The sequence below is a fragment of the Phyllobates terribilis genome, unplaced genomic scaffold, assembly GCF_046119375.1.
Source record: "Phyllobates terribilis strain yellow unplaced genomic scaffold, ASM4611937v1 Scaffold_1__5_contigs__length_1240528914, whole genome shotgun sequence".
NCBI lineage: Eukaryota > Metazoa > Chordata > Amphibia > Anura > Dendrobatidae > Phyllobates > Phyllobates terribilis.
Window position 1 is genome coordinate 1,013,023,112 of NW_027362761.1, and position 25,907 is coordinate 1,013,049,018.

The following is a 25,907-nucleotide window of genomic DNA, read 5'->3' on the forward strand; positions in this document are numbered from 1 at the left end:
CTATTCAGTAGGACTATCAGCTGTGTATCCACCAGACTTCTGCACAGCACAACTGATGGTCCCAACCCCATTTATAAGGCAATAAATCCCACTTATTAAACCTGACAGGGCGCACCTATGAAGTGAAAACAATTTCCGGTAACTACCTCTTGAAGCTCATCAAGAGAATGCCAAGAGTGTGCAAAGCAATCATCAAAGCATAAGGTGGCTACTTCGAAGAACCTAGAATATCAGACATATTTTCAGTTGTTTCACACTTTTTTGTTAAGTATATAATTCCACATGTGTTAATTCATAGTTTTGATGCCTTCAGTGTGAATGTACAATTTTCAAAGTCATGAAAATACAGAAAAATCTTTAAATGAGAAGGTGTGTCCAAACTTTTGGTCTGTACTGTACATATACATTTATATATATATATATATATATATATATATATATATATATATATATATACACACATACATTACACATGAACTTACCCTCTGTGAAGATGATTCCACATGATGCATTTCTCTGGTGCAGCCTTCCATCTCCCAGGGCCCGACTGCAGAGTGTTCTTGCAAATTGCAAGGCTGAAGGCAGGAGGGGGGGAGTAGAGCAGTAAGATACCTACAGAGCAGGGGAGGCAGGGAGAGCAGAGGCCATGCTGTGAGCAGCCGCTCTGCTGGAACTACAGGCCAGAGCTGGTGGACGGAGCCTCATCTCTTGCACTTACAAAGACTCTGGTGCATCGTCTGCGCGGCCGGACAGGACACAATGCAGCCAGAGGTGAAGAGGTGGGTCCTGTCTCCGGCCCACCAAACCTCTGGAGGTTCTGAACCAGCCTGTTTGTTTTCAATCGTATCTGCATCCTTAGGATTGTGATGCGGGATGGAGGGGTCGGATGTTGTTTCACATCGGGCCCCATAGCAGCTGCGTGGGCTGCCTCTATGTAATGTATGCTCCTGGGCTAAACTGGTGAGGTAGAGCCTCAGGTCCAGGTGGGCACACGGACCCTGGGCGTTGGTATGGCAAGCCGGAAGGCTTGTGGGAAAGTGAGGACATGTCACACTCAGGAATCTTGGAAGCAGCAGGATGGATAAAGTGGAACCTAGCAGTAATAGTTGCAAGGTAAAGCACAGTGTGCACAGAAGGTGGAGTGCACCAAACAAAAGTCTTGAGTCTCAATCCTTAGACATCTGTATGTCCTTATAGGCCTTAATTAGGATTAGGGAGATGTCGTCACTGAGCCAGGAAAGGGCAACCTGCAAAACTTAGTGTGGATCACAACACAGGGCAGCTGTCCGAAGTAAAGGGAGCAGAGCCTAGGATACCCGGAACAGGTGTGTAACAGATATCTATTTCAGCGACTCTCTCATAAAAAATACAGGAACACTTGGTAGAGCGAGGGCTTTTGTGTGTGGGAGACATGGGCGCAATAACTGCTGGCCGAATGATTGTCCAAATTATTTTTCAGCCGACATTTGTTTAAAGTGTATAAGGAGTGTAGGGATGGTACTCACTCAGTTGCGGTTTGAGGCAAACAAAAGGCAGGTTCCTTTAAAAATTCATAGTGGTTTATTGGCTTCATAAACCATTCAAAAGGAAAATGCAAACACAACAGCCTTTAGTGCAGGCAAAAGCAAAGATAACAGTCCTTATAGCAAAGCCTCTGGATGGCCAGCGCTGTGGTCACACAGTCTGGTGTAGCGTCCAGTGTCCTGGCTTGGTCTGGAGGCAAAACATACACAAGAGGCCTTCTCCCTCCACACACACAGCCCATGTGCCAAACAACAGCCTCTATTATATAGGCTGGAAACCACATCCAGAGGTGAGGTATGTGGGTTGCTGGACCCTCCCATCTCTTCTAGCAACCCGTACCCCGGCTCCCAGGTGCAACATTTAGACCTCTTAGTGCATGCGTGCACTATAGAAATACTCCAGGTTACATCACGGAAACCAGCCATCTCTGCGATACATACATCCCATCGACTACACGACCATTAGCCACCTTACAGGAGCTTAAGCCTGTTGGAAAGAAATAAGTCAATGGACTCAGCCTCATTGACAATATGAATGGTAATGCCCTGTTGTCAATGTACTCATGCATTTTCTGGAAGGATTAAAGAGGAATAGCACATTCATAGAGTTCTAAGAAGAAATGTATCTAAATTGTTATTAACAAGGAATTCTGGTATTTACAAACACTTACATATGAGGAGATCCAACAGGATTTCCACTCAAGGTATAAAATCATCCATATACTAGACATCAGAAACCAGTTTTACTTACAGAAATATTGTAATTTGTCTATATGTAATTAATAAACAAACGGTGGCCCAGCTTATGAAGCTGACCGGTATCTGGTCAAAAGTGCCAGACCCTGAGCCGATTGTTGCCTACTCATATGATAAATGTTTAAGAAAAGGAGAAAAGATGAGTATTGCGGCATAAAACGCATGATTTTATTAAGTGAAAGTTACATGATTACATATACAAAACGTTTAATTCACATCACAAGGGGAATAAGGTGCATGGTGCCAAGTATCGGGATCACATGAATGATGAGGCAAACGGACTAAATGGGTGCAGATAGCTACACATATATGCTGGAGGCAAGCATGGGGACATACATCAGAAAGATAGTGACAGGAACCACTACTGAATACTATACTGCTTGGTGCAATTAGTAAAGAGTTAGGTCAGAGTATATGAGCGGTCCCACTCGCAACCCAGCCCACTCCACATAAATCAGAGCAGCATCAAGTTAAAACTCACAAAAATCCAATGTCCGCAAAGCCCTCAATACAATGGGACCCCCCAACACAGGTGATGATGAAGAGGCGCATGTGTTAGAGCGCCTAAAGGACTTGCTATAAATCCGCCCCTGACCCATCATGTTATCACAAGGGGCAGGGAAGCCCATTGGAGTCAGGTGGCGCGTCCCCGCCGCACGCACCCAGGCCGTCATGTCCCAGACGCGCGTCTGGGAGCGCGCCAATTGGCACACCCCCGGAGGCGGGCCAGGGACATTGAGACGGCCGGGTACGGGCACGGGAGCGCAGGGAACCTCGGCGCAAGCGCAGAACTCCAAAGTAAGTATCCGGGATACCAATTGTCCCATTCATGGTGTATAGAGGAGAGGAGAATGAGATGCAGGGGTGAAAAAGAAAAGAGGAGAGGAGGGGAAGGGGAGGGAAAAAAAGGGGCAGCGAAGCAAGACATGCCAGTTCTATTGCAGTAGGGGTGCTCAGGAAGCACGACTTATCTATGCATATATACATATATCTGTGAGGTAAGCATCAAAGAGGGCACAGGCGTGTCACCCCCATAAACAATGAAAGAAGAGCAAATAAACCCCAACCACAGAAAATCTCAGAATATACCCCCCTGCAGAGGGGCACACAAGAGGTAACCATGTGAGGTAAACACATGTAATAAAAATATACACAAAATACAATAATTTCTCATGCGTATCAGATTAATCACAGAAAGAGATTGAAGCATCTCCTGAACCTCCTCGGGATTGAATGCAGCATATCCCAGATTCCATATATGGGCCAAGGTAAGGCACTCAAAGCTTGTTGGTGTGAAGACACTATATATATAAGGATCAAAAGAGATAAACATAAGAGAATAATAAAAAAGAACACAATAAAAACAACAAACTAAAACATCATCATAACCAGATGGAACTCCGGAGAGGGGAGCAGTGGGTGAGCATTACAAGCAAAAAGACTATGATTATAGGAACGAGGAAAACCCCAGACCTTCGTTTAGGCCACGCGGAGCCAAGGTATCCAAGATGGTAATCCATCTGGCTTCTTTTTGCGCCAGACATTGTTTAGTGTTACCACCTCGGGAACCCAATTGCCCAATTGTACCACGTCTATGCCATGTACTCGTAAAGTACATGGATCGTAGTTGTGGACTGCTTTAAAGTGGCGTGGTAATGTTTTGAGCTCCCTTGGGTCCGTCACTGATTTGGCTGCGCCAATGTCCCGCACATGCTCATAATACCAATAAGTACTGCAAATACGGACATAGGTTTTCAACACGGTCCGTGTGTCCATGTTAAAAATCCGCAGACATGTCAGTTTTGTTTGCTCAGCACAGACAAAATGTGTGCAGCACACTTGCACACTGATGACACACGGATGACATCCGTGTGTCATCAGCGTGACAAGTACCATCGCCTGGGAAAAAGCAGTGCAATTCAAGCGGATTCCAGGCGCTGGCTGTTGAAGGCATCTCTCATCATTGTTGCCTACTCGCGCTGAGATCAGCGCAAGCAGGAGACAATGATGTGAGTTGTATTCAGCACCCGCTGTGTACATGCTGTGCAAAATGAAGAATTGAATAAAATATATGGTGTGGGCTCATGCCGATTATTCATAACCAGCAGAGGGAAAGCCGCCAGCTGGGGGCTGATTTTACTAGCCAGTGAAAGGGGCCATTAGCCAAAAATGTTCCCTGGCTATTAATAACAGCACACAGCTGTTTGATTAGCGTTTACTGGCTAGATTACAAGGGGACCCGAGAAAAAAATTGATGTAGTGTCCCCCTATAAATTGTAACCAGAAAGGCTAAAAAACAGACAGCTATGGGCTGATATTAATAGCCAGGGAAGGGGCCATGGATACTGGCCTCCTCCGTGGCTAATAACATCAGCTCTCAGTGGCCCCAGAAATGGCGCATCAATAAGATGAGCTAAATCTGGCACTTAGACTTGGCTTTTCCCACTTGCCCTGGTGCGGTGGAAAGTGGGATAATAGGGTTGGGGTTCATGTCAGCCTTGTATTGGCAGCTCACAAGAAGCCCAGGGGTTAGTAATGGAGAGGAGTATATCAGACACCCCCATTACTAACCCCTTAGTAAGTTTGGAAATAAACACACAGCCTGAATATAATCCTTTATTTGAAATAAAAGTCAACACCCTGTGTGGCGCCCTGCTGCGCATTGGTGCCACAGATCCCAGAGGGGTGCATGGAAGGATTCCTCCACAAGAGGCCCTCATAGCATTCACACACCTCCACCTTCCACCTCAGACCACCAGAGGGAGCCCGTTAGGGAAGGTGGAGCTAGGCAGTGTAGTCTGAACCATGGAGTCGCAGTCTAAAGTCTCCAGTCTGCTGCAGCCAGAGAGGTTGTCAGGTCAGTTCAGACTCAGAGAGCCCGAGTTAGTGAGCCTAGGGCGTGCCGACGCCAAAAGAGCGGTGAAGAGTAGTGAGGCCTACTGCCCATGTGAAGCCTAGCGAGGGCCCCGAGCTTGGCCGAAGGCAAGTGGAGTAAGCAAGCTACATAGGGAGCAGAGGAGCTTAGCCAGCTCACCCCAAGACCATTTACAGGACACCGGGTCCGCACCTGCAGGGATCTCTACGCCCAGCAGAAACAAACGGAACCCCTGGCGAACTATATGTCCCAGGAACACCAAAAGCTGACTGTTATACCAGGGTCAGGAGTCACGGAGGCCCAAGAGACCGGGGAGTGTGAACTCCAACAGAAGGCCCTACCACCAGGTCATCAGGTGCAAGACAGAGACCAAGTTAGGCCTAGCTCCAGGCAGGTCAGAAACTTATCAAGGAAAGGCAAAGAACAGGAGGCCCCACACCCGCTCACTGGGGAGAGTCCTGATATGCACCCTTCACCCAACAGTGCCCTGGATCATGCCTGAAACACCACCAGTAAAGGTACTGAAGTGAACTCCGGTGTGCGTGCCTATTCTTCTATCCTTCCACTGACTCTGCTGGGTCCCCTCTGTCGTGCATCCCCTCTCCTAAGCTGCCCTGAAGTCCCGCTCCACCTGTGGGGAGCCGCACAAACTAAGCTGCCTGAACACGGGCCTCAGAGGACTGTCGCAGCGCTGGTGATCCTCACCAGACACCACAGGCGGCGTCACGAACATTTCCTATCCCATATAACTTTCCCCCTTCTTTAAAAGAGTGACCCCAGGGTACGGTCCCGGGAGCCGATCACCGACACATCCCCCAAGGTCAGGCAACAACAAGGCCCGGGCGCCGAGTCGTCCCCATCCCCTGGGCGCGTCACCTGTTTTACACATTCATTGAAAAATTAAGTAAGCAAATTTATACTCACCTTAACGCCTAATCCAATGAAGTCATTGCCTCCAATTAAAAAAAAACAAAAATAAAAAACAACCATATCCCTCACCTGTCCAAAGTGGAAAAAATCCATACTGTCCCACACCGTAATCTATCTGTGTGACATGTGCTCTTTAGCATCAACGGTGGCATGATGCGACCTTTCATGCTGAAAAGTAGTGGACAATGAGCTGCAGCGAGCGGGCCCATTATCAGCGGTGACCTCAGTGAGATCTCAGCTACCACCGTGGGATCAGGGGATAGGGAGAGAGGCAGGAGAGTTGTGGGTGCAGTGCCCACCACACTGCACTGGCCAATCATTAGCATACATTTTAAACTATGAATTTCTCTAAAACAACAACATTGATTCCTTCAAGAATAGTAAGGATTGAATCAGTATTAAAGCACCTTTACATACAAACCAGTAGTTTGGGATACCCAAAAACATACCTTTTGGAATTATGGTTAAAAATTTCAACCTTGGTCTCATCAAACCAGAACACGCTTTCCCACATGCCTTTGGCAGATTTGATGTAGGTTTTGGCAAAACATAGCCAGGCTTGGATGTTTTTCTTGGTAAGAAAAGCTTTTGTTTTGCTGCCTTTCCCAACAGACCAGACATATAAAGAATATGGGAGATAGTTCCACATGCAGTACACAACCAGTATTTGCCCCAAATTCCTCCTGTAATTTAAGTTTGCTCTAAGCCTCCTTGCAGCCTCCCAGACTGATTTTCTTTTTTTCCTTGCAATGATTTTTGAGGGGCATCCACTTCTAGGTAATGTCACTGTTGTGCCAAATTTAAGCCACATCTTGATGACCATCTTCATAGTGTTCGATGGTATATCTAATTCTTAGGGAAATTTGTACCCTTCTCCTGACTCATGACTTTCAGCAATGAGATACCTTTGCTGTGTTGAAAGCTGTTTACGCAAATGTCATGAAAATACTACTAGATCAGCAAAGCTTTATTTGGGGCTAATCAGAATCATTGTAAAATGATGGCAACTGTGTACTGACTGCTATGTAACATGACTTTAAATGTGATCGGCTAATTATTAACAAAACCACATCCCCAATTATAGGAGGGTGCTCACAGATTATTGGTGATTATTGTACAGATTATTGGTGACATGAAAGATGGAAAATTTCAGAAACAATTCTTCTTGGTTTGATTTTTTTGCATGAAAAAATCCTGACATTTTAAATGGGGTGTGTAGACTTTCTACACCCACTGTAAATATATATATATATATATATATATATAGATATATATATATAGATATATATATATATATGTTTACAAGTTATAATATACATATATTACGTTAGCTCATGTGAGTGCACAGGATGCTCGCTTGATCCGGTCACACTTCCCTATCTAATAATGTCTAATCCACAACAGGTGCATTTCAGCTTTTGCTTACTTGCATATTTGCTTTATATAATTAATCCGAACTGTGATTAACAATTCATAGAAATTGAGACTTGATTTACAGAACTATCCTGGAAAGCATTAATTGAAAACTGCACAAATTAAAATGTAACCGATGTACATATTATAATCTTGCCTAAAGAAACGGATCAATTTAAAGCATTAATTTTAGGGATAAATGAACCTGTGGAAGTTTGGGTTTTGTCGGGTTTGGTCGAACATTAGTTCAAAGTTCAGATTGAGTACCAGAACTTGACCCCGGACCCGAACCCCATATAAGTCAATGGGGACCTGAACTTTGGTGCTGTAATGTGGCTGTAAAATGGTGGTAGTAAGGGCTAGGGGGCTGCAAAAGGAAGCAAAATGGGGTTAGATAAGGACAATTGCCTTGGAAACAAATGTGGACAGGAAAATGACTTAAAATAACATATAAGAAAAAAATAAATAATCTTAAACCAGGAGGCGTAGGTCCAAGTGGAGGAGTGGAGCTCTGAATTGCGTGTGTATTTTATGGTACTTGTTAATAAATAAATAAATGAAAAAACGGTGTGGGGTCACCCCTATTTTTAATAACCAGCCAAGGGAAAGCAGACAGGTGTGAGCTGTTTTTTTTATGCTGGGAAGGGGCCAATATGCATGGACCTTCCCAGCCTATTAATATCAGCTCTCAGCTGTCTGCTTTGCCTTTCCTGATTATTTAAAATGGGGGGACCCTAATAAAAATGACACGGAGTCCCCCCTATTTTTAACCAGCTAAGGCAAGGCAGACAGTTGGGGCTGATACTAATAGTCTGGGAAGGGCCATTAATGTTGGCCCCTTCACAGTCTAATAGTACCAGCTCAGAGCTGCCCCATGAATGGCGCATCCATTAGATGCGTAAATTCTGACGCTTAGCCTCGGCTATGCCCGATTGCCCTGGTGCTGCGACTATCGGGGTAATTGGATTGTGGGGTTGATATCAGTAGCTGGCTGACATCAATTTACATTCTTTCAATTATACCAATAGAACTGCTAAAATATAACATCTGTATTAGCACTTCCACCGGCGACATATTGTATACATTTACAGCTGACTATATTGTAAGTGTATGGTCAAAGAAGGCTACGTGGCACTCCTATTATTTTGGGTGCCCAGATAGGATTCCACTCCACATGCAGATAACAATAAGAACCTGGCACTCCAAGGTATGGTGAAAAGATTTCAAGAATTCTTGAAATCTTTTCACTATATCTTGGAGTGCCAGGTTCTTATTGTTATCTATATTGTAAGTGTAATATCTGGACTCACTGCAAGTCTACTGCATCCATTTTTTTCTAACACAGGGTCCTATGATTATCTAAGCTCTGTCTAACAGATTATTGGGGTTGAACCTGGAGCGGACATATCATTGCTGCAATCTGTGCAACCTTCCAAAGAAGGTGAAATTGTGCATTAAGATGAGCTATTGGACTGCAAAGGGCCCCATGTATTAATCATGCACAGGGGCCTTTTTCTGTCTGTGTCTGCCAGTGGGTTGAACTATTACATGCTTAATGAATATTGTTATAGACTTGTCAATATGACAACTGTGGAAGCCCATATTTGCATCTATACTGAATATATATTATATCATTCTAAACTGAAATGTATGCGTGACATGAAAGTACTGAAAATATTAGAACTTGGAAAACAGTGATATAATTACATGGAAATACTTATTCATAAACATATACTGTACAATCAGTGGTTGACAAAGACAGAAAAGCAGGATGGATAAAGCACATATTCATATAAATGGTGCATGACCCCGGGGCCCTAATGTAAATTGTGCATGTCCCTAGGACCCTTCATATAAATGGTGTATGACCCTAGGACCCCTCATGAAAATGCTGCATGTCCCTAAGACTCCTCATGTAAATGGTGTATGTTCCTAAAACGTCTTATGTTAATGGTGCATGGCCTTAGTGCCCATCATGTAAGTGATGCATGTCCCTAGGATTGTTTATGTAAATGGTGCATGTCCCTGTGACCCCTCATGTAAATGGTGCATGTTCCTAGGACCCCTCATGTAAATGGTGCATGTCCCTGTGACCCCTCATGTAAATGGTGCATGTCCCTGTGACCCCTCATGTAAATGTTGATTGTTCCTAGGACCCCTCATGTCAATCTAAAGAGATGAAGTGGAATATAAGCTGGAATGCACACTGGCCACTAAACAGGCAAAACCTAAGAGAAAAACAAAATAAGCAAATACCCTGCAGTAAATAAATAAATAAGAAATAGCAATAGTGAATGAAAATAACATAGGGTACTTAGTTGACCTAATTTTGATAAAAAAAACTTACAAGTCATCCCACCACGTCAACTAGAGGTTAGGAACATCCCAAATAGGGTCACCTTGATGCATTGGGATGGCTTTTACATTTTTTTCATCAACATTATGTTAATTAAGTACCCTATTTTATTTTCATGCACTATTGCTATTTATTTACTGCAGGTTATTTGCTTATTTTGTTTTTAATGTTAGGTTTTGTCTGTTTAGCTGCCAGTGTGAAAATGCAGCCCTTCCCCGTGTACCGAGAGCACATCCACTGAGGCTTGACTGAGATCTCTGAGCCGTCCTTACATTCTCCTCTTGGAACTTTGAATCTTGCGGCTGCTTGTAAACAGCATCTTTGGAATTGTGCAATGTGACCTCAAGTCTCAGTCATGTAAGCAGAGATTCACTGCGCATGCCCGAAGTTGCGATATTCACAATCAGCTGTGGGATTGAAGGTTCTGGGAGGAGAAAGTGAGGGCAGGGATTTCACTCACTCCTTAAGGCGCATGTGATGGGCAGATGGGGCAGGACTGCTCCGCTCATAGTGCACACCTTTCTGATTAGTCTGGCCATTTAATTATGTGGCAAGAGAAGTTTGATATGACCATTGTTAAAAATGCCTATTTTACTATTATCTTGCTGTGTAAACAGGCTGGGAATGATCTTTTGTGCTGTACAAAAAGTCATTTTCGGCAGTGCATTGTCCTGTGTACACAGAACTGTTGCAGATCGCATGTTGCACATCCTTTACGTTGCTCTGTTTGTGTAAACAGCATTTACATGTCTGCTGATCGGTAACAGCTTACCAATCAGTGGTCGTATTGTGGTATTGTGCCACCAGTCGATCCATTTATATGGACCTTAAGCTACCTCTGACTGATGAAGGACATGCATAAGTCTTCACAAAACAAGTGCAGTCACTACTTTGAAGTGTAAGCAAGAGGCATGTGACCTGTTCTTAATTCATCTGATCTTTACACGTATTACATGTTTTCATATGTAGATAAACTTTTTTTGTTTGTTTTTTTATTCTTTTTTAAATTTTAATCAATAGAAAGACTAATGTAAATTAATTTCATTATTATGATCAATGTCTGCACTATATTTTTTAAAAAGTAAATTTCTGCCTTATTACAAAATACCTAACCTTGATCCTCTCAGTAATATGTAACTTAGGTCACCATAAAGTATGCATCAATAGCATGTGTGGTATACTGTAGATGAAGATGGGTTGTTCCATAAACAACCTTGATCATTTTACAGTTGTTATGTGTCCGGTTGCTGAGACCCCACAGATCACTGTAATGAGGGGCCCAAAGTCCCCTGTGTGAATGGACTGGTAGAATGTGCCTCCAACACTCCTATGGACCGTAAATAGAGCTTATAGTAACTACTCCATTCTTATTGAGGACTTTGAGGATCCCCATTTTCCCGCTCAATGGGGTCCCAGTAGTAGGAACCGCAGTGATTACATTCTTATCATCTATCATGTGAATACAGTATATGTGTTTGTCATTAGACATCCCCTTTATAGAGGTATTTCATCTACAGATATTTGCCATGTGGCCAGTGTGAGTAGCAGGTATCAAGCACCTGTCCTATTCTATTGAACCTATATGCATATGTGATGTCACTGACCGCACTTACCTCCTGATGCAGAAGTGAGCACATCCCTATATGTATGTTATATGTCCATTTTATAGTATAATTACTGAAAGTGTTCTGAGACCGACAAAAGATCTAAACATGGTCTGACCTGTAGCACAAGATGAACTTTATATCATACTAGGCTGGCTTTTTTTTCCATGTACATATCAAAAGTAAAAAACAAAGTTGCAGTTTTTCTTTAAAAAGTTTTAGGAACAGTTTGAAGAACTGCTTTTTACTGAAATGTGTTTTGTACATGTGTTGACTGGAAAACTGCATGGACGGATATGTTGCATCCAAGTTTTCTCTTCAGTTTTTACTTTGTGGTTTTGTTGAGGATGTTATGCTGTACCAGAATGTTAGGTCTGAACACAGCCTTATTTTATAATCTTACTTAGAACTGATCTGAACCTATATTTTGTCTGTCTTATGATAACAGTACCAGTTTATTGCTGATTTACAGTGTTGTTTTTCTCTCTGTAATACATCTAAGATTATGAGTTTAATGAGAATATATAACATCTTTTTTTTTTACTAAAAATGGCTTGATTTTTACATTATCAGAAACATGGTGCAAAAAATAATGATAATGTGAATACAATCTAGGGCCGCTTTCACACAGCACCATTTTGCTTAGTATTTTAAATCAGCATTTGCAAGCCAAGAGGCTAATTCAGATTGCCGAATTACTGTCTTAAGTCCCTACTGACCATTTTTAGTTCTGGTCAGACTTATGACCTTAATTCAGGTTTTAAGACCTGAACTATCAGCATCATAGTCATCACTATTAATAGTTCAGGTCCGTAGATTCGCAATAAGACCGGGTCTTCCAGCTGTAATATAAATGATAAAATATGCCTGCATGTACAGCTGTCTGAATGAGGCCAAGGATAATAGAAAGATTTGCACCTCCTCCTTGTTTTGAACCCATTCCTGGCTTACATTACAGTAATGCAAAACAGTAATTAAAATACCCAACTATGAGTAAAGTCTTAAATGGGTATGATCAAGTTTGGAATCCTGATCACTAGGGTCCAACCGCTGGGGACCCCACCGATCCCAAGAACTGGGGCTCTGAAGAGTGGCAGTGCACATGATGATCGACTACCGTTTTATTCACATGATACTTTGAAGAGCTTTTGGGTTCGGTGGGGTCCTAGCAATCGGACCCACAATGATCTAAGGAAAAGGGGATAATTTCTAAACTTGAGAATACCTACTTAAGGTCCTTTGACATGAGCCAATAATCATCAAGTGTGTATTTGCAGGAATGCTTGTTTCAGTCATTGCAAATATGCTGAAGGTCACCCAACGAACGAGCAAAACGTTCATTATGCGTAATGTCTGATAACATGTACTGTATATGGGGACAGAGTGATCTCATCAGCAATGATTCTCTCCCTATCATTGCTCCTCGGCATGAGTCAATAATACAAGGAAAGGAGTACAGAACAGTAACGTTTGGACCTAGAATGATGGGCCTTTTAAGCTAAATATAATCATTACCCGGAATCTACATGTTTTCCTAAGAATTTTGACTCAGGTATGCAGCAAATCTACAAATACACACTATATGCCGAGAATCCACAGAAAAAGCCCATGAACTTACATTGTACAGCATTAGTAGTTAGACTTTTGGAAGGAATTACAACAAAATTTCACAATAAATATGAAGTTTGTAAACATACCTTAAAGACGCAAAGCAGCTCATCAATTTAGTACATCAACTTTAATAAGAAGCGATGCTTACTACTATTTGCACTAGGTACATTAAAACTAAATGGCATGTTTTGTCAGACATTTGTATTCATGCATCCTATGAAAACATGTTTTTAGTGAGCACTCGGATTAGAACATATCTTCTATATGTAATGCTGAATTCCAAGGACAAGAGACGTATTGATTGTGGCTTACCTGACTTGTGGGCTAGGGTTTCCAATCACCTTGCATTCTAGCCTGACTCTGCTCCCCTCTGCTATTTCTTGACTTTTCAGTTTCTGGACAAATCGAGCAACTGAAGAAGGAGAGTAAGATTTACCAGCCGGACCATGCCTGCTCTCTTCTTTAATCTGCTTAGGTTCCTCCTCTACTTTCTCTGTTTTATCCTGAGTATATCTTGCAGTGGTCACATCTATTAATTTTTCTTCTTGTTTTTTTATTTCACTTTCATTCACTGTGGGGTTAATGATAATTGTGTTATCCTTTTTTGGAGAGAGGTAGCCACTATCCGGGGAAGAAGAATCTCCGTTTGGTCGTTTATCTCTTGCTTTATTTGTCTCTCTAAATATCGCAGAGAGCTCTTCAATAAAATTAGCAGCTTTTTGACACATGTCACTTTGAGGATTAACATCCTTGTTAAGTGTTTTTGCTCTTGCTTTTGGAATTGGGAGTGTGTTAAAGCCTCCTTTACTGTGGTGTTTTGAAGCTTTTTGGATTTGCAAAGCTCGAATTATGCTTGGACTAGTGGTTAGAAATGGTGATATCATTCCACGGACATTTGAGTGCTCTGGTTTGCTGGCTCTTTCCGATTTATTGAGTGCATTGTCCCTTCTTCTGATGCCTTCTGAATTACTTAATTTTAGTTCCTTAAAAGATCTATCAGGTTGCTTAACGTGAGGAGACAAAACATATCCTTGGGGTGAATCCATAGCATGAGGGCTTGAAAAGGCTTCACGTGCAATGTCAAGACTCTTGTTCATTTCCTCTTGACTTAGGAAGGCAGAGAGCTCTGGGAAGTTTCCATCAATAGTTTCTCCTTGCAAGTCTGATAACGAATCATAGAAAGAGTCATGGGAAGATGCTTCGGACATGCTTTCAGACAAGCATTCTGTTTTAGGATAGACATCTGTAATTAAAACCGGCAAAGCTTGATCCAGGACCCTTTTTGCCATCCTGAAGAATGATTCTAGCATAAACAAGAAAACAAAATGGTGTTAGAGTACACGTCCAACATAACTGCATGACGACTCTTCCAGTGATTACTCTTCCCTTCACCAGAACGACAATTATACAAATGTGAAATACTCAAATGAAGAATTATAAAATGCAGTTATCTGTCCAGCTTCATGTTCGTGATGACCATTCTTGAAGCAATTGGCGTAAACATATGAAATATTTATGAATGGAACCTCATTGCTTGCAAATTAGAAGGTGTTATCACAGCCATTGCAGGCACTACCTGACAATTTAGTGCTTACAAGATCTAACCTACAGCTAGAATAAATGTACTTAGAAGCAGAACATTTTATAACTAATGTGGTAATAAGGAAGATGTATAACAATGTCATTATTGATAGGAAAAAAGTAAAAAATATTATTTCTGTAAATTATTGCAGTAATACATTTGGAAAGATAAAATCAGATGTCCACTTTATATCAGTCATGTTATTGCACCATATCACATGATATATTCAACATGTATTACCTTGCAGTAATTTTCTAGTCTTTGGACATAACTGATGGACGTAAGATAGTAAGTAAGACTTACCGTAAAGTCCTGGAAGAGGTCTCTAGAGGAGCTTAGTAACGGAAAAGAGATGTTTGGCTATACATTAAGTATTGCTTTGTCCCCACAGCACTCATGAGGTGAATGTGGCCTGAACCTTGCATCTGTTCCCACAGGACCATGTCATTCTTTCTCTAGTCAACTATATTTGGTAACTGATCTCATGTTTCAGTGAACTGCTATCTGAAATTCCAAGAGAGAGGCTGTTGGGCCCTGCTGAAATACCTTCACTCCTCACTGACACTTGCCTCTCAGATATCAGAGGACTGCGGGTTTCGTGGTATTATCTAGACAAAGATTTTCAACCTTACCAGACACATTAAGCTCTTTATGAGTCTTTTCACAAAATTCTAATCACCATCACATAATCTGTGGTATAAATTCTACAAGTATCTGTACAGCGCTGTGGAATATGTTGGCACTACACTCCTCAACACTGAGATTGCAACACCAAGAAGGAAAAGTTGTGGAATTATGGAAATCAAAGGATGGATAGACATGGTAATGATATGCAAATAATGCCAAAATGGAAACAAAATTTATAAAACATCTCAATTTATTCAGTATGAGCAAGACACGCAGAAATACATGAACTTATACTCATGGTCATTACTATCAGTAAGGTTATCATTGGTTGTCTGAGGCATATTCTTCCACGCTGAATGCACTTGGGCATGCGAATCATCAAGATTCACTACTGGCAGCTCCCTTAATAATTGCCGGCCAACGACGTCCCGGATGTGCTTGTTACGAGACAAATCCAAAGACGCCTGAGGCCATGGTAGCATGTTTAGACCACTCAGGCTGTTCACAGTAGCATTAGCAACATGTGTCATGGAGTTTTTGTATTGTAAAACAGCTATTGTGACACTTTGGAGAAATGGCTGCACCACTGGCACATCTGGGACATCATTGATTGTCAATTACAAAAGGAGCTGCCAGAAGTGGATGTTGATGATTTGTGTGACCAAGTGCATTCAGCATGATAGATTATTTTTAGAGAACCATTAATAACCTCTTTCATAACATGCCAAGGTGTGTAAGTGTGTGTACTTCTCCGCATAGTGATCATAATTGATACTGAATAAATAGAGATGTTTTGAACATGCAATGTTTTGCATATCATAACATGTATATTGAGATTTCTATAATTCCTTGACATTTCCTACTTGGTGTTACAGTGTTAATGTTGAGGAGTGTATGTAAGCAATGGGAAATAAGCAAAAGTCTATGTAAATGTATTTGGAGCCTTTTCATCTTGAAACCTTGTGTTTTTCATTAGTGAGTACTTTGTTGTTCAGCATGTGTATGCAGTAGGAAATAGTTACAGCTTCCATCTTGATGCTGTCTAGATTAGTGTACTACTCTGCTGTTATGCCAGTTTATATACAAACAGTTATGGCCTAATTGAAACACATATTTTTCTTTTCTAAACAATGAAACATGTAGACAATACCTGGTGATCATGCATTTGTTCCAGCGGGTTTGTGCAGATGTGACATAATCAGCGCATCTCACCCCCCAATGCAGAAGAGAATGACTCCATAAAGACAAAAAAAAAAATATAAACACTCCTCTCTAAGTTGTCCTGATTAGTCATGAGCGAGTGTGCTCGTTTAACCCTTTCGCTGAGCACGCTTGGGTGCTTCCCAAGTATTTTCGGCGTGCTCAAATATTAAGTTCGAGTCCCTGTGTCTGCATGATTTATGACTGTTAGTCAGCCTCAACACATGTGAGGATTCCCTAATAATGATGAGTGAGCGTGCTCGTGTAACCCTTTCGCCGAGCACGCTTGGCTTTCCGAGTATCTTCGGCGTGCTCGTATATTAAGTTCGAGTCCCTGCGTCTGCATGATTTATGACTGTTAGTCAGCCTCAACACATGTGAGGATTCCCTAATAATGATGAGTGAGCGTGCTCGTGTAACCCTTTCGCCGAGCATGCTCGGTTGCTTCCCAAGTATTTTCGGCGTGCTCAAATATTAAGTTCGAGTCCCTGTGTCTGCATGATTTATGACTGTTAGTCAGCCTCAACACATGAGAGGATTCCCTAACAAACAAGCAATCCCTGCATGTGTTGTGGCTGACTAATAGTCATAAACCATGCAGAAGCCGGGACTTTAACTTAATATACGAGCACGCCGAAGATACTCGGAAAGAACTCGAGTGTGCTTGGCGAAAGGGTTAAACTAGCACGCTCGCTCATCACTCTTCCCTAACAAACAGGCAATTCCTGCATGTGTTGAGGCTGACTAACAGTCATAAATCATGCAGACGCAGGGACTCAAACTTAATATACGAGCACGCTGAAGATGCTTGGAAAGCACCTGAGCTTGCTCGGCGAAAGGGTTAAACGAGCACACTCGCTAATCACTAGTCCTGATATGTGAACTGTTTTTAGAGTGCTTAAAGAAATTGTCCAGGAATAGCACACTGGACAGCACACTGACCGATAGAGTTATATTGAACCATATACACACCAGTTTTAAAAACGAGTCTGAGTCTCCGGACCAGGAGACCCAGGGCATGTCCTATTCTCATCAGATTTGCAGATCAGACTTGGCCAATAAAGTCAATTGAGATCTGTGAGACAGGGATGAAATTAGGAAGACATACTTTGCACTTCAGAGTTCCATCCTAGTTTCATCTGTTTTGAACTGATAAATTAAGAGTCAACAGATATAAAAGGTTAGACAGTCTACTTGCCTTGCAAAAAAGGCATGAGAACAAAACTGATGCAACTAGGATGCACCTAGAATGACACCTGAGAAAAAAAAATTGTGGTTTTATCTCGGATGGCAACACTGATGGGAATGTGATAATGTAGCCTTACTCTTCACAGAAACCTAACGTTAAAAGTTAATAGGACAGGTACTTTTTTACATGTACAGTAGGATGCTCCACTGCTGTGACATGGAGATAACCTATGTGTAGCAAGACATCTCTAGCTTGCAGCAGCTGTACAGCATTCAGAAAGATATGATGGACTGCAGTGTGAATAACATCCAGACTGACTGACCTTCATTTCTTAAAGTAATGATGGCCACTCGTTTTTCTTTACTTAGCTGCTTTTTTCTAGCCATAATACAAATTCTAACAGTGTATTCAGTAGGACTATCAGCTGTGTATCCACCTGACGTTTGCACAACACAACTGATGGTCCCAACCCCATTTATAAGGCAAGAAATCCCACTTATTAAACCTGACAGGGCACACCTGTGAAGTGAAAACCATTTCTGGTGACTACCTCTTGAAGCTCATCAAGAGAATGCCAACAGTGTGCAAAGCAGTCATCAAAGCAAAAGGTGGCTACTTTGAAGAACCTAGAATATAAGACATATTTTCAGTTGTTTCACACTTTTTTGCTAAGTATATAATTCCACATGTGTTAATTCATAGTTTTGATGCCTTCAGTGTGAATGTACAATTTTCATAGTCATGAAAATACAGAAAAATCTTTAAATGAGAAGGTGTGTCCAAACTTTTGGTCTGTACTGTAGATCAGAAAGACATTATGGGCTGACGCATGAGCAACCATCGTCTTACCTCAGGACCCCTGATATCTTCAGCTTTATTATAGGTAGGAGTGTGAGCAGCCTCCTCTTACCTCAGCACTCTGGGTATCTTCAGTATTAGATCAGACATTTTGGAACAGTCATAGCAGCCTATTCTTACCTCAATATCTCAGGTATCTCCATTATTATATCAGATACACAGGCTGAACAGCAATGTGAGGAGACTCTTCTTACCTCAGCATTCCTGGTATCTACAGTATTAAATCAGTTAGGCATTGTTCCTTATTCAAAACTTTCTTCCAAATCAGGTCCCTCATATCATCTGTTCAAACACCCCCATCTACTTAGTAGACTACTGTGTCTATACTTGTTCAAATACTGGTTGGTGACTGGTTCATTTAGCATTAAGTAATTACCCTTTTTATTACATTGATGGTTGACCGTACAATACAAGCACTTGTTACCATCCACCTTTCATGTCTCCCCTCTTTCCTCATAGATTGTAAGTTTGCAAGCAGGGCCCTCTCTCCTCCTGGTATCTGTTGATTTATGTGATTATTGTATTCTATAAAGTCTTTTATTGTCTGTACAAGTCCCCTCTAAAATGTAAAGTGCTGTGGAATATGTTGGCGCTATAGAAATAACAATTATTGTTACTATTATTGTGGACAGCCGTGTGAGCAGCCTCTTTTTACCTCAGCTCCTTTGTTATCTCCAGTATTATATCAGAAAGACATTATGGACAGCAGTGTGATCAACCTCTTCTTCCTCAGCACCCATGGTATCTTCAATATTATATTTGATAGACAAAATGGACAGCAATGTGAGCTACCCCTTCTTATCTCAGCACCCCTGGTATTTCCAATATTAGATCAGACACACAGGCTGAACAGCAGTGTGAGCAGCCTCTTCTTACCTCAGCACCCCTGGTATCTCCAGTATTAGGTCAGAAAGACAGGGTGGACAGCAGTGTGAGCAGCCTCTTCTTACCTCAGCACCCCTGGTATTTCCAGTATTAGATCAGACACACAGGCTGAACAGCAGTGTGAGCAGCCTCTTCTTACCTCAGCACCCCTGATATCTCCAGTATTAGGTCAGAAAGACAGGGTGGACAGCAGTGTGAGCAGCCTCTTCTTACTTCAGCACCCCTGGTATTTCCAGTATTAGATCAGACACACAGGCTGAACAGCAGTGTGAGCAGCCTCTTCTTACCTCAGCACCCCTGGTATCTCCAGTATTACAGATATAGCCAAATTTAACTTTATCAATTAAGCATCCTTTTGATAACTTGTCACAGTAGGTTATCTAACTTAAGAGTATTAGGATATATTAACATTGTGCAAGAGCCCATTTAATATTAAAAATATATACAGTATATTTAATGTTGAAATAGTCCAGAACTTTACAACAGATGCCCTCTTTTAGTATAGGCCATAAACATTAGATAAGTGGGGGTCTGTCACCCAGCACAACTATTTGCAAGTCCAACAGAGCTGGAAGTAGGTGATGCATCAAAGCTCTGCACATTGTGTCGTGACTGTTTTTGGTTACTGGAGCTCTTTGGGTACAGTCCCGCTCACAGAACAAAGTACACAAATTACTAGGTAAGCATAACAATGAAGAAAAAGGAAAAGCTGCCCTCACCGTACCATTAAAAGAAATATTCCTTTATTTCATATCAATATAAAAATGATGGCATGCAGGGAGTGCGGGGAGGAGGAGGACGGATGACAGCTATTTCACGCTGAATCAAGCACTTCCACGGGTCCAGGTGAAAGCACTTGATTCAGCGCAAAACAGCTGTCGTCCGTCCTCCTCCTCCTCGCACTCCCTGCACACCATCATTTTTACATTGATATGAAATAAAGGATTATTTCTTTTAATGGTACGATGAGGGCAGCTTTTCCTTTTTCTTCATTGTTATGCTATTTTCTATTTTTTAAAGCATTGCACCACCACAACCATATTGGCAGAATTGTGTCTAAATTACAGGTTGCGTGTTCCTTCTGCTATATAGGTGGTGCAGGTATTCTTTCACTTGAATTACTAGGTAAGCACATACATAATACTAGGTAAGCATATACATAAATATACAAAATGATAATGATGATCAAGGAGCTTTTAAACTAGGATCTGGGGCAAGGGAAGATAGTCATGCAAATAAGAGGATAAGAGCAGACAGAGAGCGTGAGACAGTAGGAGTCAATGAGGTGTAGGGAATGCTATTCACTAGGGTGCGTCGGGAGGCAAAACAGAAAGCGCTTCCATTTAAACGTCCATGGTAGTTTATTGCTGTTTCATAAACCATCCATAAGCAAAGTAAAAATAAACAGCCTTCAGTGCAGGCAAAATCAACCAACCAGTTCTTTGGACAAAGTCCCTTCTTATACAGTCCTGGTAACACAGGCTGGATAGCATCCAGTACACTGGCTCAGTCTGGATATCATACAGGAGGCCTTCTCCCTCCACACACACAGACTATGTGTCAAACAACGGACTCCATTTTAACCTCTTAACCACACCCAGAGATGAGGTATATGTGCAGCCAGACCCGCCCATCTCTCAGGCTGCCCGTAAAACCTGGCCCAGATGCACCAAACAATCCTCTTAGTGTTATGTGCACTAGAGCAATACTCCAGGAATACATCACAAATGACAACCATCTCTGTGATACATACCTCCCATTAACTATATGTCCGGTAGCTGCATTACAGAGGTTTTAGGGGGGCTGGGACATGCAAGGAAAGTAAGGAGGTGAATTGGAGTAACAAATGTACTAATAGCATTAAATGTCTGCTGGCGAATGCAAGTAGTCTTTCAAACAGAATGAATGAATTGAAGACTCTTATGTCAGCGACAGATTACGATGTGGTGGGTATTATGGAAACCTGGCTGGAAAAAAGCCAGGACTAGGTGACAAACGTAGAGGGTTACACTACATTCCGAAAGGACAGGAAAGACAAAAAAGGTGGAGGGGTGTGTATTTCTGTTAAAATCCTATTTATGACCTCTGCTCAATGATGACATTGGAGGGAGCTGCGACAATGTAAAGTCAGTGTGAGTAAATGTACATGGGGATGGCAATAATGGAAAGTTGCTAACTGAAATTTGCTATAAGCCTCCTAATATAGCTGAGCAGGTAGAGGACGAAATGCTGCAACAAATTAAAAAGGCAGCAAATAATATTAAGGTCCTTATTATGGGGCATTTTAACTATCCAGATATTCAATGGGATATAGAATCTTCTGGTTGTGCTAAAAGCTGCAAGTTCTTATCTACAGTTCAAAACAATTACTTCTCTCAGCTGGTAGATGAACCAACCAAAGAAGTTAATTTTCTGTATCTGGTCATGTCGAATAGACCAGATACCATTTCACATCTACAGGTCTGGGATCATTTGGGCTGTAGCGACCATAATATGGTAAGTTTCAATGTAATATTCAATAAAACATTTTAAAAGGGAAATGCAAAAACCTGGAACTTCAGGAAAGCTGATTTCAACAAATTAGGGGAAGAACTTAATTTTGTAGAATTGGACCATGTCATAGTAACTGAAGATACTAAACATAAATGGGGCATGTTTATAGATATACAGGTGCATCTCACTAAATTAGAATATCATCAAAAAGTTAATTTATTTCAGTTCTTCAATACAAAAAGTGAAACTCATATATTATATAGAGTCATTACAAACAGAGTGACCTATTTCAAGTGTTTATTTCTGTTAATGTTGATGATTATGGCTTACAGCCAATGAAAACACAAAAGTCATTATCTCAGTAAACTAGAATAATTAACATAAAACACCTGCAAAGGCTTCCTAAGCGTTTAAAAATGTCCCTTAGTTTGTTTCAGTAGGCTCCACAGTCATGGGGAAGACTGGTGACTTGACAGATGTCCAGAAGGCAGTCATTGACACTAAGTGAATGCAAAGTAAATTTTGCATTTCATTTGGGAATCAAGGTCCCAGAGTCTGGAGGAAGAGTGGAGAGGCACACAATCCAAGCTGCTTGAGGTCTAGTGTGAAGTTTCCACAATCAGTGATGGTTTGGGGAGCCATGTCATCTGCTGGTGTAGGTCCACGGTGTTTTATCAAGACCAAAGTCAGCACAGCCATCTACCAGGAAATTTTAGAGCACTTCATGTTTCCCTCTGCCGACAAGAATTTTGGAGATGAAAATTTCATTCTCCAGCAGGACTTGGCACCTGTCCACATTGCCGAAAGTACCAATATCTGGCTTAAAAACAACAGTATCTCTGTGCTTGATTGGCCAGCAAACTCACCTGACCTTAACTCTATAGAGAATCTATGGGGTATTTTCAAGAGGAAGATGAGGGGCACCAGACCCAACAATGCAGACAAGCTGAAGGCTGCTATCAAAGCAACCTGGGCTTCCATAACACCTCAGCAGTGCCACAGGCTGATCGCCTCCATGCCACGCCGCATTCATGAAGTAATTGGTGCAAAAGGAGCCCCGACCAAGTATTGAGGGCATTTACTGAACATACATTTCAGTAGGCCAACATTTCAGATTTTAAAAACATTTTTCAAGCTGTTGTTATAAAGTATTCTAATTTACTGAGATAATGACTTTTGTGTTTTCATTGGCTGTAAGCCATAATCATCAACATTAACAGAAATAAACACTTGAAATAGATCACTCTGTTTGTAATGACTCTATGTAACATATGAGTTTCACTGTTTGTATTGAAGAACTGAAATAAATTAACTTTTTGATGATAATCTAATTTTGCATTGCGGCTTTAAAAGTTTCCTCACCTGACGTGCTTAACATGTCACTCTCCGCAAGTTGAAATATTACCTCTAGATACCGGTCTGACGCCTCTCATCCAGCCAAATCAGAACTCACACTTTGCACTGACAAGGGGCAGTACCCCAAAACACAGTGTCTGCAAATTGAGTTTCTAGTTCTGGCTTATATTTTAAGTCATGTGAAAAGGCTCGTTAAAGGGTCACTCTTGACTTTTAGGATTGCTACTTCCTGTATGTGGCACTAGAGTTCTAGTCCTCTTCCTCTGAAGAGACAATTTGCAACCTTTTCAGACCAACTTTTTAAATGAAGTCTGTCAGGTTGCTCATGCTGCATGAACCACAGGTGGCTTGAAATGGCGACAGGCTCCCTCCTTAACAGTTTTATTTTATTCTAAAACACCATAAGCCATTTACTTTCCGGAGGTCGAAGTCCGGTTTTGAAAATTTTTATTACAGACCACCCTGAGTGTTACACCGTGGAACTCTTCATGTAGGTATTTTAAGTTATTGGAGAAAAATAATTTAATATTCACAAACAATATATTTTAGAAAATATGACGCTACAGCTGTAAGGCCAAGATAAACCTTGTCAAGATGAAATTGTTTTCTAAAAAAGCCTGGCAAACAAAATTATTCTGACCCTCTCAACACAAGAAAGGAAATATATGAAACTTTTGTCTTGTACAGAATAGACATGAGAGAACCGATACAGTAAATGTGTATCCTCAAACTTTTGTGTTGGCTTTGTAAAAATGGCAAGTGACAGCACATAGTGTATCACAGCTGCACAACACTCATCGAAGTCTTTAAATAGATCTGGATACAGTACAGAAATAACTTTACATCCTACTGAATGTTCCTTGTGCAGCAATGAGATTAGAAAACCTTGTCCCCAAGTCTTGCCCTCAACCACCCATTAAGGTTCAGTAAAAGGGTCAGCCAACACAGTGCTGGATGTCAGCGTTTACAGTGCAATCCAGAATAATGAATAATGTCTGTTCTTTATGTGTACAGGTATCTATTGTGAATATTACTGGTGGCGGTGTATCAAATTTGTGTGAAAGTCTGTGATATAATTGTAAAGCACGGACCAGAATGAAAAAGTTTTTTTAATCTTGCAACTAATTTTCTTTTCTGAACGCAGAAAGCAGCTATTTTCCTTTACAAAAGTAGGTTCTAGAATTGTGACTTCAATTTTATTTTAACGTTAACACTTAGGCCACGTTCACATGTTCAGTATTTGGTCAGTATTTTACATCAGTAGTTGCAAGCCAAAATCAGGAGTGGCTAAAAAATGCAGAATTGGTGCACATGTACGTGCATGATTCGTGCAAAACCAAACCAAAAAATCTGAACTATAAGATGGTATACTTGCAAAGTGGAAGAGCACGTTCACACTGTGGCCATTTCATTGGCAAAACCCAAGAAAAAACAAAAATGAGCGTATACCCTACAGCATGTAAATCAGTATGGTATACGCTCATTTTTGGTAATAGCACACATAAATAACATTGGGTTCTTAGCTAATGCTATTTTGATAAAAAATCATAAAAGCCATCCCACCATGTCAAGGTGTACCCATTGTGACAGTCCTAACCTATCTCTAGTATTAAAACCGTACCATGTGTCAAACGACGTCAATGTGAATAAGGACAGAGCAGGACAGGGCCAGACTGAGACACCCATCCATGGGAAACTATACAGATAGAATACTTCATTCTGATGAGATTTGCTGATATGACTTGACGGTTATTTGTATGTTGCTCCATGATATACTGTTTATTACATGATACTGATGCACTATCTCTTGTATGGTGCAGCTGCTATGATATTATGGTTAATAATATGGATTATTGCGTGACACCCAGAGCGTGGATAACCCAGTACACCGGGCATGGGTCGGATCCTTCTTGTTGTCACATGGAGGGGGTGGCCATGCCCAGTTTTTGGCGCAGTGACATAGGCACATGGCTTTAAATGTGCAGGGGTTAACGTAGGTAGTACTTTCCCTTCGCATCTATATTGTTTGGCGGCGTTCCCTGTGGTGTTCATGTGGTGGAGGGAGACAGGAGAGTCAGCAGGCAGTGTTAAAAGTAAACCAGTTGAAACTTTACTTAGACAGAAGTCAAAAAGATGCATAGCCATAGATGGTATTACATGTTTCAGATGACCAAAGTTCCAAAAGACAGGCACATGGCAGCAGATACAGGAAACGGCACATATGAGGCGTGATAAACAGCAAGTGCAGTCAGAGCATATCCTGATATCCAGGCTGACACAATAGAGTTTTCTCCATCCCACTGAGGTGGCGTTTCCCAGATGACATCAACATCCTTGCTCCCTCTAACCTTCATTGTTTTGTAAGAAGCCTGTATTCCCAACCACGTTATGGGGGCCTACCCTCCAGGTCAGTACTCCTGCATCTATAATGTGACACGGGATGGAAGCTGTGGGCGAGGTACTCATCTCCTGCACACCGGCACATTACATGAAAGTGGCTGGGTGTGTGGACGTGTGTCGTAGGGGCAGTACGCCCGTGCAGGCTGCATGTAACCAATGACGCTAGTTTGCCAGGACCAGATGCTAGCCAGTTCATTAAAATTAAACTTCTTTTTACTTAAGAATAACTTGATATGACCTATATACAGC

At 41.5% G+C, this 25,907-nt stretch overlaps 1 protein-coding gene and 1 pseudogene across 1 annotated transcript in view; one reads left to right on the forward strand and one right to left on the reverse strand.

The window, feature by feature from the left end:
• PALLD (palladin, cytoskeletal associated protein) overlaps nucleotides 1-15,090 on the reverse strand; it is a 542,838-nt gene extending 527,748 nt beyond the window's left edge. The window contains exons 1-2 of the mRNA XM_073644159.1: nucleotides 14,954-15,090; nucleotides 13,381-14,371 (exon numbers count right to left, since the gene is read on the reverse strand). Coding sequence (XP_073500260.1) covers nucleotides 13,381-14,357 — 977 coding nt within the window. The 5' untranslated portion in view covers nucleotides 14,358-14,371; nucleotides 14,954-15,090. The remainder of the gene's footprint in view (nucleotides 1-13,380; nucleotides 14,372-14,953) is intronic.
• Nucleotides 15,091-21,310: 6,220 nt separating this feature from the next.
• LOC141163855 (elongin-A-like) overlaps nucleotides 21,311-25,907 on the forward strand; it is a 32,155-nt pseudogene continuing 27,558 nt past the window's right edge.